We start from the raw sequence: 18,783 nt of genomic DNA on the forward strand, positions 1-18,783 counted from the left end.
TTTGAAAAACAGGACAAAACAGTAAAAAGCACATTTTGTTAATTTAATTAATGCAATGGTGAAAAAAAATGGCAAAATAGGCCTACATGGGGGAAAAATGTGAAAAATCATGTTCGGTATTTGGCCTTTGGCCCAGTGTTTCATTTTGTTCGGCTTCGGCCAAGAGTTTTCATTTCTGTGCATCCCTAGTAGGTACTGCTGTTGCCATAAGCAATGCCATTCACACATCCGAACCAATATACCAGTAAACTCTGTGATGTTAGCCATCAGAAAAGACGTTTCAATATTTGTTTGATTGTTTCTTTTTTCAGACTTCTGAGTGACAGCCTTACACGGGGCGTTGGCGTCAACGCTTGATGGAGGGCATTTCTGAAGCTTGGTGCTGACATGACCGTCATTATGACAACAGCCAATCACATTAGTTTTTTTGGTGTTGCATGAATGCGATTGGCTAGCATCTGCACCAGGGTATTTGCATAAGGCAATCTGATTGGCTGACACAATGTTTTCAACTTCTGCCGCGAGCAACGGACCCAACGCGACGGACCCACAAATAATTTCAGCAACACTTGACATCACTCCATTCAAAGTAAACGAGAGGCGTTGACGCCGATGCCCCATGTGAATGGGTGTTAAGGGACAGATCACGCAGAATGTGCTAATGCTGAAATCTCATGCACAAGATGCTGTTTGTTGTTTGTCTGGGATTTTACATCAAAAAGCTATTAAAAAGCAGCACATATTAAACAAAAATGTGTTGTGTGCAATCAAGTTCTTAATGTAAACAGCTCAGAGTAATCAAATCATCTTTATAATTGGCACAGACATCTTACTTCAGCACGTCCAGACCTCATGTGTGCTAGTACAAGTAATCTAGCAGTACCAGTAATCCTAGAAGAACTGCCAAATTATTTACCGGTATTTTGCAAAAGGTCCTGTTCACACATGTTCAAATGGTATTTCTCTGGAAAAGCGTAACAATGATTTTAAGAAACCTAAGAGATTTCTAACTAAATCAGATCTTATCAACTGAGGGGAAAAAAACAGCATCCTCTACAAAACATATGACAGATTTGTGAATGGAGAGTCTTGGGTTACATAACACTGACATTTGCTCTTACATATTGGCAAGGCTCCTGAGGAAGTCAACTTCTCTGATATAAACAGACATGTTCAAGGCACAAAAAGAAGCTAACCTACAGCTAACACTGTAAAATGAAAGTGGGAAAATGTGTGGGAAGAAATGGCAGAAAAAAGTATTTAAGAAAATGGCCGGGTAAACATAGGATTGTCTCTCTCGGGTTGCCTTTAAATTAGCTAATTTTAGACACTGTGCTGCTGGAAAGCCTCTGGTTAAATCTAACCAACGCAAACATTTGTGCAACACTTGTTTGATGTATCTGCGGCATGTCAGTGGGGAATTCACTGGAGAATGGACGGTTGCCCAAACACAGAGAAATTGTGAGGTTTTTCTGTTTTTGTATTTATGTGCGCTCTAAGCACGTGTAAGCTGTAGTTTTCTCTCTGGTGAGCTAGCTAATCACTGTTACGTAAGACTTGGTATGTGTGTGTCTGAGTGCATGACGCCAAGTTTGTCTGACCATTTTTGAGATCTGTTTAAATAAAATTAAGTAAAAGTGGATATATGTTTGTGTCTTTAAAGAGCATTTTATCACACACATGCAAATAAATTCCAGTAGCATTATGACTCAAGAACATAATTTGCTCACGTAACTTCCACAACATTAAATTAAAGGTGCACTAAGCAATATTTAAAAAATGCTTTTGACTACAGTGTTGGACCGAGTCCCAAAACACACTTTAAAATTCTCTTTAATAATGAGTCTTCGCTCACTCAAGCCATCCAAGGCTCACTCTAGACCGCGGCTCACTCTGAAGAAAGAGTAAAAGTACTGAGAAAGTAAAACTATTTTGTTTGGCCTTCCAAAAGAAGACACGACTAGAAATCATGTTTATAATGGTTTTTATGTTTACGTCTCGTCGCTCCAGCCGGACAGGGCATCACAATATGTTAAGAGGCATAACATTTCCATCACACGCTTGAGGCATTCGGCTAATCACAACGCGCTGGACAGCTGGCCAATCACAGCACACCTCGCTTTTCAGAGCGATGAGCCTTGTAAAAATCGATGCTTTTCAGAAGGCAGGGCATAGAGGAGAAACAATAATGTACAGTATGTGGAAAATAATGTGTTTTTTTTAACCTTAAACCGCATAAACATATTTCATGACACCAAATACACAAAATAGTGTTATTTTTAGCAGCATCATATGACCCCTTTAATTTATTCAATTTTATACTTTTTGTCACATCACTTAATTATACAATTCTAGATAGCTAACAATCAGTTCATGAGCAATGGTATATAAGCATGCCAAATGCTTTTTAAGTAACTGTCACAGTATGGACCTTGTTTTCTGTGTTTCCTTGTTCTCCCGTCTTGCTTTTGTTCATTGACCTTTGTTTCTCCCCTTGACTTTCATTGGTTAGTTCACCTGTGTCTTATTAATTATCTTCATTTGATCTGTGTAATTAAGTTCCCCTTTCAGTTCAGTTCGTTGCCGGCTATTGCCGTGGGGTATTAACATTTAACATTTATTAACATTTATGCATTTAGCAGACGCTTTTATCCAAAGTGACTTACAGTGCATTCAGGCTAACATTTTTCTTTTTTACCTAACGTGTGTTCCCTGGGAATCGAACCCACAACCGCTCTACCACTGAGCCACAGGAACACAATGCTGCTTGTGTTTCCCTGTGTGTCTATTGAATTTTCTTTCATCATTGTCTCCCACAAGAGCGTGACAGAATAGCCGTCCAAAAAAGTGAGTTAGCGGCATATTCCCCGCATTTGTTTTTTATTTTTTGAAAGATTGTTTATTTTAATTTTCATTATGAACCATCCCAAATTCATTCTCCTCCTGCTGAAGCAGGGGAAACACTCTCTCGAGGCACATACTGTGATCTTTGCAGAGATCGCTAACATCATGCAGTACCTGGACAACTGCCTGTGTTCCTTTTATCATGCAAGCCTCAACACCGCTACACAGGCAAAGTTTGCTGGGAAGGGTCCTCAGGAGAGCTTCGCCGCCTTTGTGGAGTGGGTGCTGGCGAGTTGTAACTCAGCGCTGACTGTCTACTATGCTGGTGAGAATCTCGCCAGCCCCACTCTGGACCCAGAGCCCAGCCTAATGCCACCCCACTGTGCAGAGCAACAGCCAGAGCCCGCTGCAGATGGAGAGCCAGAGCCCACCGCAACTGACGAGCCATCATTAAAAGGAGTGACAGAGCTGAGGATTGACCCATAGCCAGAACCCCACCCGTCTGACCAGGTGTGTGAGCCGGCAACGAAACCCACCTCGGAGGATTACACAGTGGTGCATGAGGGCGCGGAGGAGAGCCCTGCCCATTGTTCTATCGCTGAAATGGATTTTTATGTAGACATGACTCTTCTTCTCATTCATTGCTGCCTATTATCTTGGGGTATGCTGCTTGTGTTTCCTTTTGTTACCATTCCAATGGTACTTTTCTGAGCTTCTCTAGTTGTTTGTTATTGTATGTATTAATGTGAATATTCAGTTAATATCAATCTAATAGACACCACCTGTGTGATCCATCTGTATAATCCATTGGTATTCATGCTCAAAATAAAGGGTCAAATTTAGAGGAACCAGGCACAGCCTTAAGGACACCAAATTTATAAAATACTCTGTAGAAATAAATCCAAGTATTATTGAACATACTCACAATGATGATCACATTTACTTTATGCTTTCAAATAAGATCCATAACACGTGTGAACATAACATTAGATTTATTTATTAATTTTTTATTCAGTTATTTATTTTAGTTTTTATTAATTGATGTAAACTGCTTTTGAAAGACATTCAGTTCAGACATAGCAAGTAAATGAGAAATCTTTGAGCACACCTGCATGTTCCATTTTGTTTTCAGAATTATCTGGTTTCATGTCTGCCTTTAAACTCCTCTAAACATAACAAAAGGGTGAACCATGATTTAAAATGCTAGTCAGACAGTCTCTTCTGGTCTAAGTGTGCAGTTGATTTCCAAAATTAGCAAATAAGTGGACCACAGTTCATGTTGATCATCAAATGTCTGCCTTTGCAACACTTCAAGCTTCTTGACTTAGGGAACCTCATGGCATCTCTCCATTGTCTGGTTCAAACTGATGCACAAGTACACAAAGGGTTTCAAATTTCAGCATTCATACATTGTTCTTTTAAATGTAATGCATAATATGTATTTTAAGCCTGACATTATCTATTGTTTGCCACAAATGTATAAAATCTGCTGGCATCGGTATCACATGACCTGCTGGCCATAACAGATGTGTACAATCAATATTCTACATCTAACAAAATCACAAAATGATTTGATTCTGATTCACAAGCTCTTGATTAGATCTGAGATAGATTTGCTTGGATATATCAGGTAAAGAACAGGTCAAATCTATATTGGTTCATCAAAATGAAGACAGATTTTTTTTTTACTTAACCTGTCTAGTGATGTCTCATTTATTGTATGTTTAAATAAATCTGTCAGGAAATAAGCTATGACAGTTATGACAGACGTGTGCTATATATAAAGCCTCTGTTTGTAAAATAGCACAGCTTTTTAAATATCCGAAAGTACACTGTTAACATCAGTCAATCAAGCATTATAATATGATATTATGATAATCAAGAATTATTTAATGATATAACTTTAGTAATTAGAATTAAAACTTGGTAACCATGAATGTATATTTGTCATTTTAACTGAAATTAGGACTGGTGGTGGTTCTCAAGATATTGTTGGTCGTTCAGTGTTTCTATAAAAAATGGGGGAATAAATGAACCATAATACTGATAAGATAATAATAATAATAATCCTACTACTAATAACAATATAAAACGCACTAAGGATTAATGAGCTGCTGGGTTCATGAATATTAATCATGTTGTCTGCGCTCAAACTGATTTGGTGAAATCAAAACAGGGACGATAATTGGTGAGCACCAGCCAATGAGACTGCCGTATGCACATTAGTTCTGCCCACTACTGGTAAAACCGACAATATGTTATGGTTGTTCTTAAAAGCTGAAGAAATCTAAATGAACTGCATTATTTTGACAGAAAAATACAACAAAGAATATTGTTTAAATGTAGTGTCAATTTTGCATGTAAGATTATCTCGCTCTCAGCAAAGCAATGGCAAGTCGTGCACCTTCACACTGGAGTTTATGGTACGTCAAATTCAGGTACGCTGCGCATCCATTGAGATAAACTGAAAAAAAAACACAGGTCACTTGACGGAAGTAAAACTCTGAAGCACTCAGAGTGTCTGGCGACTGAAAATATATCCGTGCTAAAATTAAAATTAGGTTTCAAATCACACACTGGCAAGTAAAATCTAAGAATGTATTAGCCAATGGCTAATGTTAGACATCATTTAGTTGTTTGAAGACTTACTCTTATTGTAAAGGTTTGAATAGAAACAAATTGAAATCAGAATCTAATCAAGACCATGTGAATCAGAATCGATTCGAGAAATCGGTGTCAATACCAATACCATACCTATTAAGAAAAATATAACACTTTAGTGACTATATAGTAGATACATTAGGCTTTTGGACAGTAGTCCTCTGTGCTCATACTGTACCAGCGCATGCTCAGAAAAAGGGAACATATACAGTCTTGGCCAAAAATATCGGCACCTTTGGTAAATATGATCAAAGAATGCTGTGAAAATTAATCTGCATTGTTAAACCTTTTGATCTTGAAAAAATCTAAACTTTCATTGGATAATAAGAATTTAAAATGGGGATAAATATCATTATGAAATAAATGTTTTTCTCAAATACACGTTGGACACAATTATTGGCATCCCTAGAAATTCTTATGAGTAAAATATCTCTGAAGTATATATTCCCATTTAATTAAGAATTTCCAATCAACAGAAAATGTTACGAAACTACCTGGAAGAGGATGTGTGTCTATATTGTCCTAATGCACAGTGAAAGGGAGAGTTTGAGTGGCTAAAGACTCTACAAGGACCACAGCTGGAGAAATGCAGAAAATAGTCTCGGGGTCATAAAACCTAACAAAAAAAATAATTAAAAATTGTCAAACAGCACCTACATCACCATATGTTGTTTGGGAGGGTTTCAAGAAAAATTCTCCTCGCTCATCCAAAAACAAACTCCAGCATATATTTAGTTATCAGACACGACTGGAACTTCAAACGGGACTGGCTTCTATAGTCAGATTAAACTAAAAAATTTGCTTTTTAGCAACAAACACTCAGGATGGGTTTGGTGAACACAGGGATAAAAAAGTACCCCATCTGTACAATGAAATATACTGCTGTATTTTTGATGTTGTGGGTCTATATTTCTGATGGAGGTCCTGGATATCTTGTTTAGATACACTGCATCATGGATTCAATCAAATACCAACGGATAAAAAAATCAATAAGTGACTGACTCTGTTAGAAATCGAATAATGGGCTACATTTGGATCTTCCAACCAGACAATAATCAAAACACAAACCTCAAAAATAAAACCCAAAAATGTCTCACTGAGAACAAAACCAAGCTTCTGCTATGGCCATTCCAGTCCTCTGGCCTGAACCCTATAGAAAATGAGTGTGGTGAACTGAAGAGAAGAAGCACCAACATGGAGCTGGGAATCTCAAGGGTCTGGAGATATTCTGGATGAAGGAATGGTCTCTGATCTCTTGCCAGGTGTTCTCTAACCTCATCAGGCATTATAGGAGAAAATTTAGAGCTGTTAAATAAAGGCAAATAAAGGTTTCAAAAAGTACTGAATAAAAGGGTGCCGTTAATTGTGGCCAGTGTGTATTAGAGAAAAACATTTATTTCATAATGTTATTTCCCCCCATTTTAAATTCTTATTATCCAAAGAAAGGTTAGTTTTTTGAGAATTTTTAAATTAAAGATCAAAAGGATTAAGAATGCAGATTAATTTTCACAGCCTTCTTTGATCATATTTACCAAGGGTGCCGATATTTTTGGCCATGACTGTAGCAGCCATGAAGGGATTGTGGGGTATAGTATCCTTCTAAATCAGTAAATTATAATGGACTTAATGGACACGCACAAGCAAAAACCATGAGAACACATGAAGACATTTCTTAGCAATCCTTGAGATTCTTTAGCAATGTAATGTCCCAAGCCTTCATATAATAACTTCTTTTTAATCGGAGAACACACTATAATCTAGGCTTTCCAATTGCTTCTGATTTTGGAGTGAGTAGCCTTTTAAAGATCAACTGTTGCTTCCATATAGCATCAATATGTTGTGGATGACCAATTCTTTGTTATCAAGCTCTTGTTTAATGGGATTATTCTCTTTACAAAGCTTTGCAATCTCCTGTAGAATCCTGAATTATCTTGGCCAATCTCCAAGTCAGTTTACTGATGACCACTTCGGTTTTTGATACTTGTTGTCATTCTTGGATTTTTCTATACATGGATTTTCTCTAGTCACCACTGCTTTCCCAACATCAATTCTTAAAGATTCAATTTAATGAAACTACAACCATGTCAAAATACTCCAGACCAGGGAGCACCTTTCACTTGTTCTGAACATGCTATTCATGGTTATAAATTACACTTTAAATTACTATGCCAGTACAGCATTAATAATTGATCTAACAACTAAAATACCTGAATTATACATTTGCCCTTTTATATTCTACTCTTTGCTTACAGTCCAGTGGTTTTCACTCGATGAAATGGAACCGAATTAAAGAGCTAGAATTACTTTTGTTTCTTAATAACCATTGAATGTTAAGACAAAACAAGCACACATGATACTGCAACAAGGCATATTCACTTGGCTAGAGACACATGCATTTAGACTGTCAAAGCCTAAGCAGGATTATTGAAATCAAAGGAGCTCACTGCTATTTCTGTTAACACAATACTGCATCAGTCTATATGGGCTACTACCTGTGCAAGAGAAAAAAAAAAGAAAGGGGGAGAGATTGATTCAGAATCAACATGCCAATAAATCCCTGTGGTGAGAGTTTTCCAACTAGAGATCCTTTAATATTCAGAGTGCAAACCCAAAGTCAAGAAAAGGGAATCCCAGAGGTGACCTTCAGTGGGTGATGAAAATTAAATGGGCTTCTCTTGCTCTCCATCTCCCTCTGAGTCTGACACAGATTTAAACAGTGCACAGACACACATACTCACATATCATTCCCTACATATATATATATATATATATATATATATATATATATATATATATATATATATATATATATATATAGTGACGTGTGTCCCGAGCGCTCGTCAGCGTCGCCCTGGCAACACAGTGAAATCACCGGCACTAGCTCGTCACAGGCTGAGCGGCCGCACCTGCAGCTCGTTAAGCGGCATCTACTTAAGCCAGGAAGGAAAGCAGTGTCGGGGGAGCAATGTCCCCGACGCATACACTAACTCTTTCCTCCTCTGTTATAGAGAGCAGCGTGTGACCGTCAGCCCCAACCAGAAGAGCAAAGCACGGGATCCACCACTCAAGGCACAGAGAGCACGAGGGAGTTGGAGCACGACGGCGAGCCCCGTTTTCACTCAGAGCACAAAGTTTTCAATAAATCCACCCTTCGGGGATTTTTCTCTGTCTATCGGTTGTCGTGTAGTTCCTCCCCTCGCCACACTGGTGGAGAATGCGGGCAAAAGTGTGAGGTGGACACCGACAACCGACCCCCGAGGTCTTTTCCCTCTGCTCTGTTTCCACAGGCGGCCGCTCCTCTCCCGGCATGGAAGAGCTGCTTAAACACCTCATCGAGGTGAGCATCCGTCAGCAGCAAATAATGGAGCACATGGCCTCACGTCAAGGAGACGCCGAACGCGAGCTCGCCGCCCTCCGCACCGCCGCCCACCGCACGCCGCTGCCTGACCCCCGTGTCCAAGCCGTACAGCTGATGCCGCGAATGACGGCGCACGACGATGTGGAGATGTATATTCAAATGTTTGAGGCCACCGCGATCCGGGAGGCGTGGCCAGAGGACGAGTGGGCCAGACTTCTCGCGCCCCTGCTGACCGGGGAAGCGCAGCGGGCGTATTTCACCATGACGGCTGAGAGAAGCCAGGACTATGGAGAGGTGAAAAAGGAAATCCTGAGCCGAGTAGGCCTCTCCCCAATCTGTGCGGCGCAGCAGTTCCATGACTGGGAATATCGAGCTCGACAGTCCGCTCGCGCCCAAGCCCAAGCGGCAGAACTAACCCGGTTGGCCCAACATTGGCTGTTGACAGGGGGGTCCCCCCGCACACAAGGTAGCTGAGCGTGTGGTGATCGACCGACTCCTCCGCGCCCTCTCCCCCGCGCGTTGAGACAGGCGGCTGGCATGAGGAATCCCACCGATCTCGACGAGCTCGTGGAGGCCATTGAGCTGGCGGAGGCCGCCCAACACCGGGAGGTAGGGGAGCGAGCCGGAGGGCACCCAGCGACCCGTGAGCAGGCCTGCGGTTTCCCGGCCCCCAGGACGAGCCGATGCCCACCGAACCGCCGCGCTCCCCAGGACGGGACGTGGCTAGCAGGCTGTTCAGTTCACAATCCGCCGCCGGAGGCACCGCGAGCCGAGGTACACATCAATGGCCGGCCGTTCATCGCCCTCCTCGACTCGGGCAGCGGGGTAAGCCTGATACAACCAAATGTCCTTCCGCCCAGAATAGGTTCCAGAGCCCGGCTGGCGATAACGTGCGTGCACGGGGATACCAGACATGTACCGGCACGGCGAGGGACCATCACCGCGACCCCTGGTTCCTGGCCCGTCGAAGTGGGAATCTTAAAGGACTTACCGGTACCCGTTCTCCTCGGCCGGGATTGGCCGGGGTTCGATCAGCTCCTCACCTCCAGCACACAGCCTGCTAGCCTGGCCGGGAACCGCCGACGCCGGAGATCAGCAAGGCGCCCTCGACGACGCCCCGCGCTGCTGAGGTCGGACAGCCCTCGAGGAGGTGAGCCCCCCTCCCAAAACCTCTAACCTGTTATTTGATGTCTTCCAGCAGATAGCGGGAGGGGGGACGCTCGCCAAAGAGCAGCGTGGGGACGAGCGCCTCAAGCATTGCTGGTCTCAAGTGCGGGTGGCGGAAGGAGAGGATCTACAACCGGCTCCCCACCCCACCCCCCATTTCGTCATCCAAAACGGCCTGCTTTACTGTGTCGCGCAGCGAAGTGGGGAGGAAAAGACGTTGCTGGTGGTACCGCGAAGCAAAATCCAGATGGTGTTGGAACTCGCCCATGCCCACCCGATGGCTGGCCACCTCGGCGCTCAAAACACCGCGCAACGGATCCGGGATCGCTTCCACTGGCCTGGACTGGAGGCGGATGTCAAGCGGTACTGCCAAGCTTGCCCGACGTGCCAACGGACATCGCCACACGCTCCTCCCCCCAGCCCGCTGATCCCGCTGCCTATCATAGAGGTGCCCTTCGAGCGCATCGGGATGGACCTGGTGGGGCCGCTGCCGAAGTCCGCCCGGGGGCATGAACACATCCTAGTTATCGTGGATTATGCCACCCGCTACCCAGAGGCCATTCCCCTCCGCAAGGCCACCACAAAGAACATCGCACAGGAGCTCTTCCTACTGAGTAGTCGGGTTGGCCTACCAGCGGAGATCTTGACCGACCAGGGCACCCCTTTCATGTCCCGGATCATGGCTGACCTCTGCAAGCTCCTCTCAAAGTCCGGCAGATCCGGACCAGTGTGTATCATCCACAAACTGATGGGCTTGTGGAACGTTTTAACAAGACCCTTAAGCAGATGCTGCGACGAGTCGTGGCCGAGGACCAACGCGACTGGGGCCAAATGATCCCGTATGTGCTGTTCGGGATCCGGGAGGTGCCCCAGGCTTCCACCGGCTTCACGCCCTTCGAACTCCTCTTCGGCCGCCAACCCCGAGGGCTTCTAGATGTCGCCCGGGAAGCCTGGGAGCAACAGCCTGCGGTATGTCGGACCACCCTCGAGCACATCAAGGCCATGAGGGAGCGGATCGACAGGGTCATGCCGTTGGTCCGGGAGCACCTTTCCAAGGCCCAGCAAGACCAGCAGCGCCTCTTCAATCGGGCCGCCCAACCACGGGAGTTCCAGCCGGGAGACTACGTCATGGTTCTGGTCCCCACCTCCGCCTGTAAATTCCTGGCACGTTGGCAGGGCCCATACACGGTCACCGAACGGGTAGGACCCGTCACCTATAAAGTGCGCCAACCAGGTCGCCGAAAGGAGGAGCAGCTCTATCATATAAATCTGTTGAAGCGCTGGGTGGGGACCGGACCCCAACTCTCGGCCCTCTCCACCACCTCTCCCGTGGTTGTAGACATGGATCCCAATCTCTCCGCGGCCCAGAAGACGGAACTGCAGCACCTGGTCGGTCAGTTCTTGGATGTGTTCTCCCCCCTGCCAGGGTGGACGACCGTCATCCAGCACGAAGTCCGAACACCACCAGGAATTATCGTCCCGGAAGCGGCCCTATCGTGTCCCGGAGGCTCGGCGACACGCAATCGAGACAGAGGTACAGGAGATGTTAAAGTTGGGGGTAATTGAGCCCCTCGCGGAGTCCCTGGTCCAGCACCATCGTAATGGTCCCAAAGCCCGACGGCACCCTCCGGTTCTGCAACGACTTCCGCCACCTAAATGAGGTCTCTGAATTCGATGGCTACCCCATGCCCCGGGTCGATGAGCTCCTGGATCGACTGGGAAGGGCCCGGTTCATATCGACTCTCGACCTCACCAAAGGTTATTGGCAAGTCCCTCTGTCGAAGGATGCCAAGCCCAAGACAGCCTTCTCAACCCCCATGGCCACTGGCAGTACCGGGTCCTTCCCTTCGGCCTGCACGGGGCCCCCCGCCACCTTCCAGAGGCTCATGGATGTCCTGCTGAGGCCCCATATGGCCTACGCCGCGGCCTACATCGACGACGTGGTCATCCATTCCGAGACCTGGAGGGAGCATTTAGAGCGGCTCCGGAGGGTGCTGCTGGAACTCCGCCGGGGCGGGGCTCACCGCCAACCCCCGGAAATGTCACCTGGCTCTCTCCGAAGCCAAGTACCTGGGCTTCTGCGTGGGTCGCGGCCTCATCCGCCCCCAGGAAAAGAAGGTGACAGCTATCCTCTCGGCACCGCGGCCCACTACCAAGACCCAGGTACGAGCCTTTTTGGGGTTGGCAGGATACTACCGTTGTTTTATCCCTAACTTCTCCTCCTTAGCCTCTTCCCTGACAGATCTGACCAGGAAGGGGCAACCCGAGAAGGTAGCCTGGAGTCCAGAAGCGGAAGAGGCATTCCAGCAGGTGAAGTCAGCCCTCACCTCGGAGCCAGTCCTGCGAGCCCCCCGATTTCAACTGCCCCTTCCTGGTGCAGACCGATGCCTCAGACACCGGGTTGGGAGCCGTTTCTCTCCCAAGTCCAGGACGGCGAGGAGCACCCGGTGATCTATATTAGCCGGAAGCTGACCCCGACCGAACAACGGTATGCCGCCGTGGAGAAGGAAGCGTTGGCCGTCAAGTGGGCAGTCCTGGAGCTTCGCTATTACCTCCTCGGCCGCCGGTTCACCCTGCTGACCGATCATGCGCCACTGCAGTGGATGGCCCGCGCAAAGGACACCAATCCCAGGGTGACCCGGTGGTTCCTTGCGCTCCAGGACTTCCACTTCACCGTACAACACCGGGCGGGGACAGCCAACGCCAACGCGGACGGCCTCTCCAGGATAGGGGCAGCTTTCGCAGGTCTGTCAGGCTCTCCACTCCCCACCCTCCCCATATCTCCCCATTGTTCCGCAGACGCAGGTCGACGCTTAGGGGGGGGGAGTGTGACGTGTGTCCCGAGCGCTCGTCAGCGTCGCCCTGGCAACACAGTGAAATCACCGGCACTAGCTCGTCACAGGCTGAGCGGCCGCACCTGCAGCTCGTTAAGCAGCGTCTACTTAAGCCAGGAAGGAAAGCAGTGTCGGGGGAGCAATGTCCCCGACGCAGACACTAACTCTTTCCTCCTCTGTTATAGAGAGCAGCGTGTGACCGTCAGCCCCAACCAGAAGAGCAAAGCACGGGATCCACCACTCAAGGCACAGAGAGCACGAGGGAGTTGGAGCACGACGGCGAGCCCCGTTTTCACTCAGAGCACAAAGTTTTCAATAAATCCACCCTTCGGGGATTTTCTCTGTCTATCGGTTGTCGTGTAGTTCCTCCCCTCGCCACAATATATATATAACATACTAATTGGAAAAGATATATATTTACGCACACAATGAATGATATACTGATTGACTGTGAGGTTTTTCCAGCCGTGGATTTTTAGACTTGAGTCCTCTTTAAAAGAGCAGAATTTAGATACCTTTCAGTTGACCCAAAATTGAAAGAATCTAGTTGTCTTTGCATTTACATTCCACATACTTGAAAGTTGAGTCATAACAATCAGGTCCAAAAAAACTGTACATTTGGATGTTTATTGAGGAAAAATTCACATTCAACTACACCACTCCAACATTTTCTCATACGTGTCGACCTTCAGCTTTTACTGTTAGATTCTTTGTACACTTCTTAGTGCCCCTCACAGTAACCAAGTGAGGGGTCTCTCTTATACACAAAGGACTGCTTTTTTTCCATTCACCTGACAGTCTATTAAAGACTCAGTATGAGTCAATACTGGGACACCAAAGCCATCCCACGCTTGCACTCAGCAAACAGCTGCCTCTGAAAGCTCAGCCAGACATAAAACACAAGGCTTCCACAACACCCCTGGACTATTATGCTATTGACAGATTGACCCATGAAGGTCAAAAAAAAAAAAAAGAAGAAATGGGCCTGCTCTACGTTAGGCAGCAAGTGACATCACAAGCTTCAGAAGGTATCTAACTACAAGTGTTTTTTTTTTAAACATCAAGCCAACTTTCTTGTGATTAAGGCAAAGCTACAGTCTAAATATTATTGTTAATAATAATAAAATAATAATAATAAAAAATAATATTTGCACTGTACTATTTTAATAAAAGTGACAAAAAAGAACAAAAAGAAAAACTATTTTACAAGCTGCCTAGCATGCAAAAATACAACGTTCGCTGATTAACATAACAGAACAGTAACATAAAGACAGCACAGAAGCCTATTCCAGGGTTCTGTGATGCGCAGGAAAGTACTGAGTTCCTTTTTAGACTTGTCCATGTCATGATCAAATGTTACTGAGCGGTTTAAATCAGCAGTGGTAAGGTGCGTTTACCAAAAGCAATGTTAGCTAACTATGGTTGCAAGTTCCATTGAACTCCATTGGTAATGACGAAATTTGCGACCATAGTTTTTTTGGGAAATGCACCACTGGTAGACAGAAATGCTGCACTCCAATGACCAAGTGCTTTAGATTCAATAACTCTTTCAGCTCAATAATGTACTACGGCTTGAATGCTGCACTTGGTTTTTATACCTTCTGGTACTTGCCCATGCAAACTCCAAAGTTTGATTTACTCCAACGTTTCTATGAGATTCTTGTCCTTGGGATTTTTGCCCATGTTTATTGTTATTTCAAAAGTCACGTCTAATTAATTTTAAAAAACAGTTAAAAACAGCTCTTATTGGAACCATGCTGCAAAATGACTTGCTTTCTACTTCCAGGTTTTTATTACGTAATAAAGATGATTAAATCAGCACAAGACCGCCTGCACAGACAAAGATCAACACCTGCTTCTTCATCATGGTCTCTTGATGCATTAGTGAAGGACAGGAGAATGAGGCAGGAGAAGCACAACAGGATCACTGGACTAAAAATAACATTAGAATCCTTTGGAAGGTAATGTTAGGTTGTAAAGTAAAGTGGGTGTTTATTTTCAACTATGCGACTGTCTCAGTAGAGCATTATTTGTTTGTTCGGGATGATTGTTTGTTTGTTATGGATTCTTTGGTAAACCTATCCCCAATTCAACACAGGCTTTGCAAACAGATTTTTACATAAAAATATAGACTCAAGTTAAAAAAAAAAAAGTACTGCAGAGATTACATTTTTTGTAGGTTAAAACCTGGAAACAAGTTAGCATTTTCTAGCATTTTCACATTTCTGGATCCATTGAAGTTGATGGGTTTTTGGTTAAATGTCTGAAATAAGGTTTGTGGTTAATACAAGCTCAAAATATATATTCACATTTATTCTATAACATCAAATACATCAGTAATACTTCCAGGCTGTCCTACAAAAATATGTCATTACTACGGCATTTAATGTCTGAAATATACAGAAAGTGATCAAAAACAATCCCTTTATAAACAGTGGAGCTGTCAATCACACAGTTAGTTTATCACTGACAGAGAGTTCTGCACTTTGGCCAAAACTACCGGTAAAATCAATGACACTGCATAATGTCTACACTGCATGAATATCTTATTTACATTGTGTCTGTACTGTTATGATGAAAGTATTCATGAGAGTGCAGAAATCGTGAGGTCATTGCATTTATTTGCTCGACAGATGAGGCTTTGATAGGTTACAATGACCAGCGCTGCAATGGGAGTAGATCTAAATGTAATGTAATAATCAGCACATTTACAGATTAGTTAATCTCAGCAGCTATGATAGTACAGATGTAGTAAATGAGTTAGACATGTAAAACTTATTTCATATGTAGTGATACTACCCAATCATGGCAGAGGATGTTTACTTTGAAGTCTTAAAGGGGACCCGTCCATTTAAACAGTGTTCAAATTAGAGGGCTAAAACAGATTAGAAATGGCCTTTTATTTTCTAAATTATTACTTTATTTTACTATATATAAATTATTATATCTAAATAATATTTACAGTAAAAACTGATGTAAAAATTCTACTAACATCATATGTGCACCTCAGGAAACATATCACAATTTAAAAGGCCGTTCATAACGCCTTAAATACTTAGGGTTAGGCGTTGGTTCAACTTAACCCTAAATATGATGAGTAGTAATAGTGAAGCTTGCTCTAGTAACTACGTAATTAACGCTACGTGGCCAAGAACATCTGTGGTTTTGTACATGTAACTGTGGTTACAATAAAACCACAATAAAACCCTCAATGGAACAATACTGAACATTACAACATGCAATAATATATTTAGTTAAAGCTACAGATGTAGTAAGAGTTCAACACCATAATACAACTGAACCAGTTGTATTATTTTCAGCATATGATATAGGCCTACTCAGCAGAGTGAACTCACCTCTGGCAGACAGCTTTTTGGTGTTGATGATTTTGGCAGCATATTCCTGACCAGTAGAGATTTTCATACATCTTTTCACTGTAAAGGCTGATATGGATATTATGGTATTTTAATTTATTTAGACTGAATATGAATATTCATTTTATTTCATTGTATTATTGTGTGTGTGTGTGTGTGTGTGTGTGTGTGTGTGTGTACATATTTCTGATAATGCAGAATTTTCCAGTTTGCTCCTCACTGTGAAAATACTACTCTGATCCCCTCTGCCTTTTCTTAAAAAATACAAATAAATAACAATTTAGACGTTTCTAAAACTTTTTCTTGAATATCCCCGCTATATACTCATAGAATATATATGGGCGGTATCTGTAAGAAAATACTTCTCAACATCAACATAAATCAAGTAAATAAACATCACGTTTTAAATAGGGGAATCCCACTGTTTCCTATTCCCACCAGAACCTAAAAAGACTAATAAAAACAGCACGATATTTAATTACCACTGTGAAACTCTGCGTTTGAGTTGAAAGTTGCAAAAATGGTGCCGAAAAGAGATTTGCGAACGCAGGTACAGAATCAGGTAGGGACTAACAGGTAACTGTCGGTGCATTTAAACAGGCTGGACTTTTCAAAAAACGTTTAGAAGCGTGTGCATAATTGATACTTACTTTCCAAGTTCTTCATACAGCTGATATTCGTCGGTAAACCTGGTGCAGGTTGTTGAAGCCATAGCCTACTGAGAGCGACAGGAAGAACAGTCTGAGCGCAAAAGTGAAATCCGCGGTTACCGCTTCCTATTATATCCTAAAGTGCAGACTGAAAGTAAATGTTTCAACTGTGGAAAGAAATGAAAATGCCCAAGTCTATCACTACAAATTCTCTTGCAGGTGTGAGATGGGGGGTGACACTGTTTTGACACCTATTTGAAGTTGAAGCGCCGCACCTCGTATGATCAGAGATGTCCGATTCGTGTCGTTCTTTTAAACCGGTTCTTTTTAATGATTCAATCCAACCGATTCGAAAACGTGTGTGAATCATTCGAGATTCGGGGACTTTCATTTTATTATTTGAATATTAATAGGTTACTGTTAAATTTGCCCCATGTATTCATTTTATAATATAATAAAAAAAGTTATGTTATAGCTAATTTATGATGTCAGCATAAAAAAAAAAATGTATTGAAATTAGTCAATAGGCTCTTTATCTCTTATTCGTCTACCGTTGTGATCATTACGTTTTGTTTTACATTCAAGTTTAAAAAACATATGGTTGACACCATTTCACACAATCACTTTAACCATTAAAACATATAGTGATAAACAATAGCAGGATATTTAACATAATGAATTTAATTGCTAAAAGAAAAAAAGAGCTGTAAAACGCAGTGAGGGGGTATGTAAACCCTATTGCGTGATGATTCAAATGAATCAATATTTGACCGGACCGGACCATATGAACGAGCCGATTCGTTAAAATGATTCGAGTTTCCCAACAGTTGGCTACTTAATCTCTCACATCCCGCTTCCTGCTGAAACAGCGCCTGTTGAATCTAATGTAAGAGCTCTCTCTGGCGGCACAAACACGGGTTTACGAGTGTCTGAACATTGGAGAAAATTAGTGAATGTGCGCGGGTAGACTTGATAGACTGATAACGCTAGCCTAAAATGAAGCATCATACAGTAGGCCTACTGTTCATCATTGGGTACTGTTACCTTGATATTCAATGATACTCAAAATTACCAAGACGAAGTTAATACAAAATACAAAACACACACACACACACACACACACACACACACAAAAATTAATTTACACAATATTAAGTTGATGTAATGATCAGTATTATTATATCAACATAAATGTTTAATTGCTTTAAGGGAGAGAGAGAGAGAGAGAGAGAGAGAGAGAGATCTGTAGAAAAACTAATAATGTCTTGGCAAAAAAATTTCAGTACTTTTTTTTTAATACTTCCTTTAACCATAAATCACTACACAATGCAATGTGTATTTTAAAATATGGGTAAAACACCTGTAAAAAAAATCATGACAGAAAATTCCTTTATGTTAACACTCTATATTGGCCCATATTATTTTTACAGACTTTTCTTAGAGTGTAATGTAAACTATGAGCAGTGAGAATTAAAGTCTCAGATAATTTCCAGAAGAGGCTGGTGGTTTGGTTTTGTGGGGTGGGAGGGAGTGAGAAAGAGCTAAACACACTCTCAACAGGTAAATGATTTCATTCTTTAATTTAAATACAAATTTAATTTTAAAATTGTAACTGGTTTCCAAACAAACATGTTCTTTTCTTATTTTAGTTTATTGGTCACATGTAAGTGTGAACAGCTCTGTTCAGCTGAGGATACTTCTTTCCTCTTCTCCAGTAAGTAAGAAACACAGATATTAAATTTATAATCCATATTTTTTAATTATTTGCATTTAATTTAACAATAGAACTCTCTATTCTATTTCTATTCTATCTACTTGTTTACTTTTTTAATTATTATACAAAAATGATAATAACTTGACCCTCTAGCTCTATCTATTCTATTTATTTTCTATCT

At 42.8% G+C, this 18,783-nt stretch overlaps 1 protein-coding gene across 2 annotated transcripts in view; it reads right to left on the reverse strand.

Moving 5' to 3' along the window:
• The window catches only part of LOC109053549 (calcium/calmodulin-dependent protein kinase type II delta 1 chain-like), a 135,785-nt gene extending 118,590 nt beyond the window's left edge, over nt 1–17,195 (reverse strand). Inside the window, exons 1-2 of one of the 2 annotated variants that reach the window (XM_042760972.1) lie at nt 16,889–17,195; nt 16,221–16,312 (exon numbers count right to left, since the gene is read on the reverse strand). In XM_042760972.1, coding sequence (XP_042616906.1) covers nt 16,221–16,312; nt 16,889–16,950 — 154 coding nt within the window. In that variant the 5' untranslated portion in view covers nt 16,951–17,195. Of the gene's footprint in view, nt 1–16,220; nt 16,313–16,888 lie in introns of those variants that run through there. The other variant, XM_042760971.1, reaches the window with a different exon arrangement.
• Nucleotides 17,196–18,783: the final 1,588 nt, after the last annotated feature.

Source organism: Cyprinus carpio, chromosome A7, assembly GCF_018340385.1.
Source record: "Cyprinus carpio isolate SPL01 chromosome A7, ASM1834038v1, whole genome shotgun sequence".
In the NCBI taxonomy this organism is placed as follows: domain Eukaryota; kingdom Metazoa; phylum Chordata; class Actinopteri; order Cypriniformes; family Cyprinidae; genus Cyprinus; species Cyprinus carpio.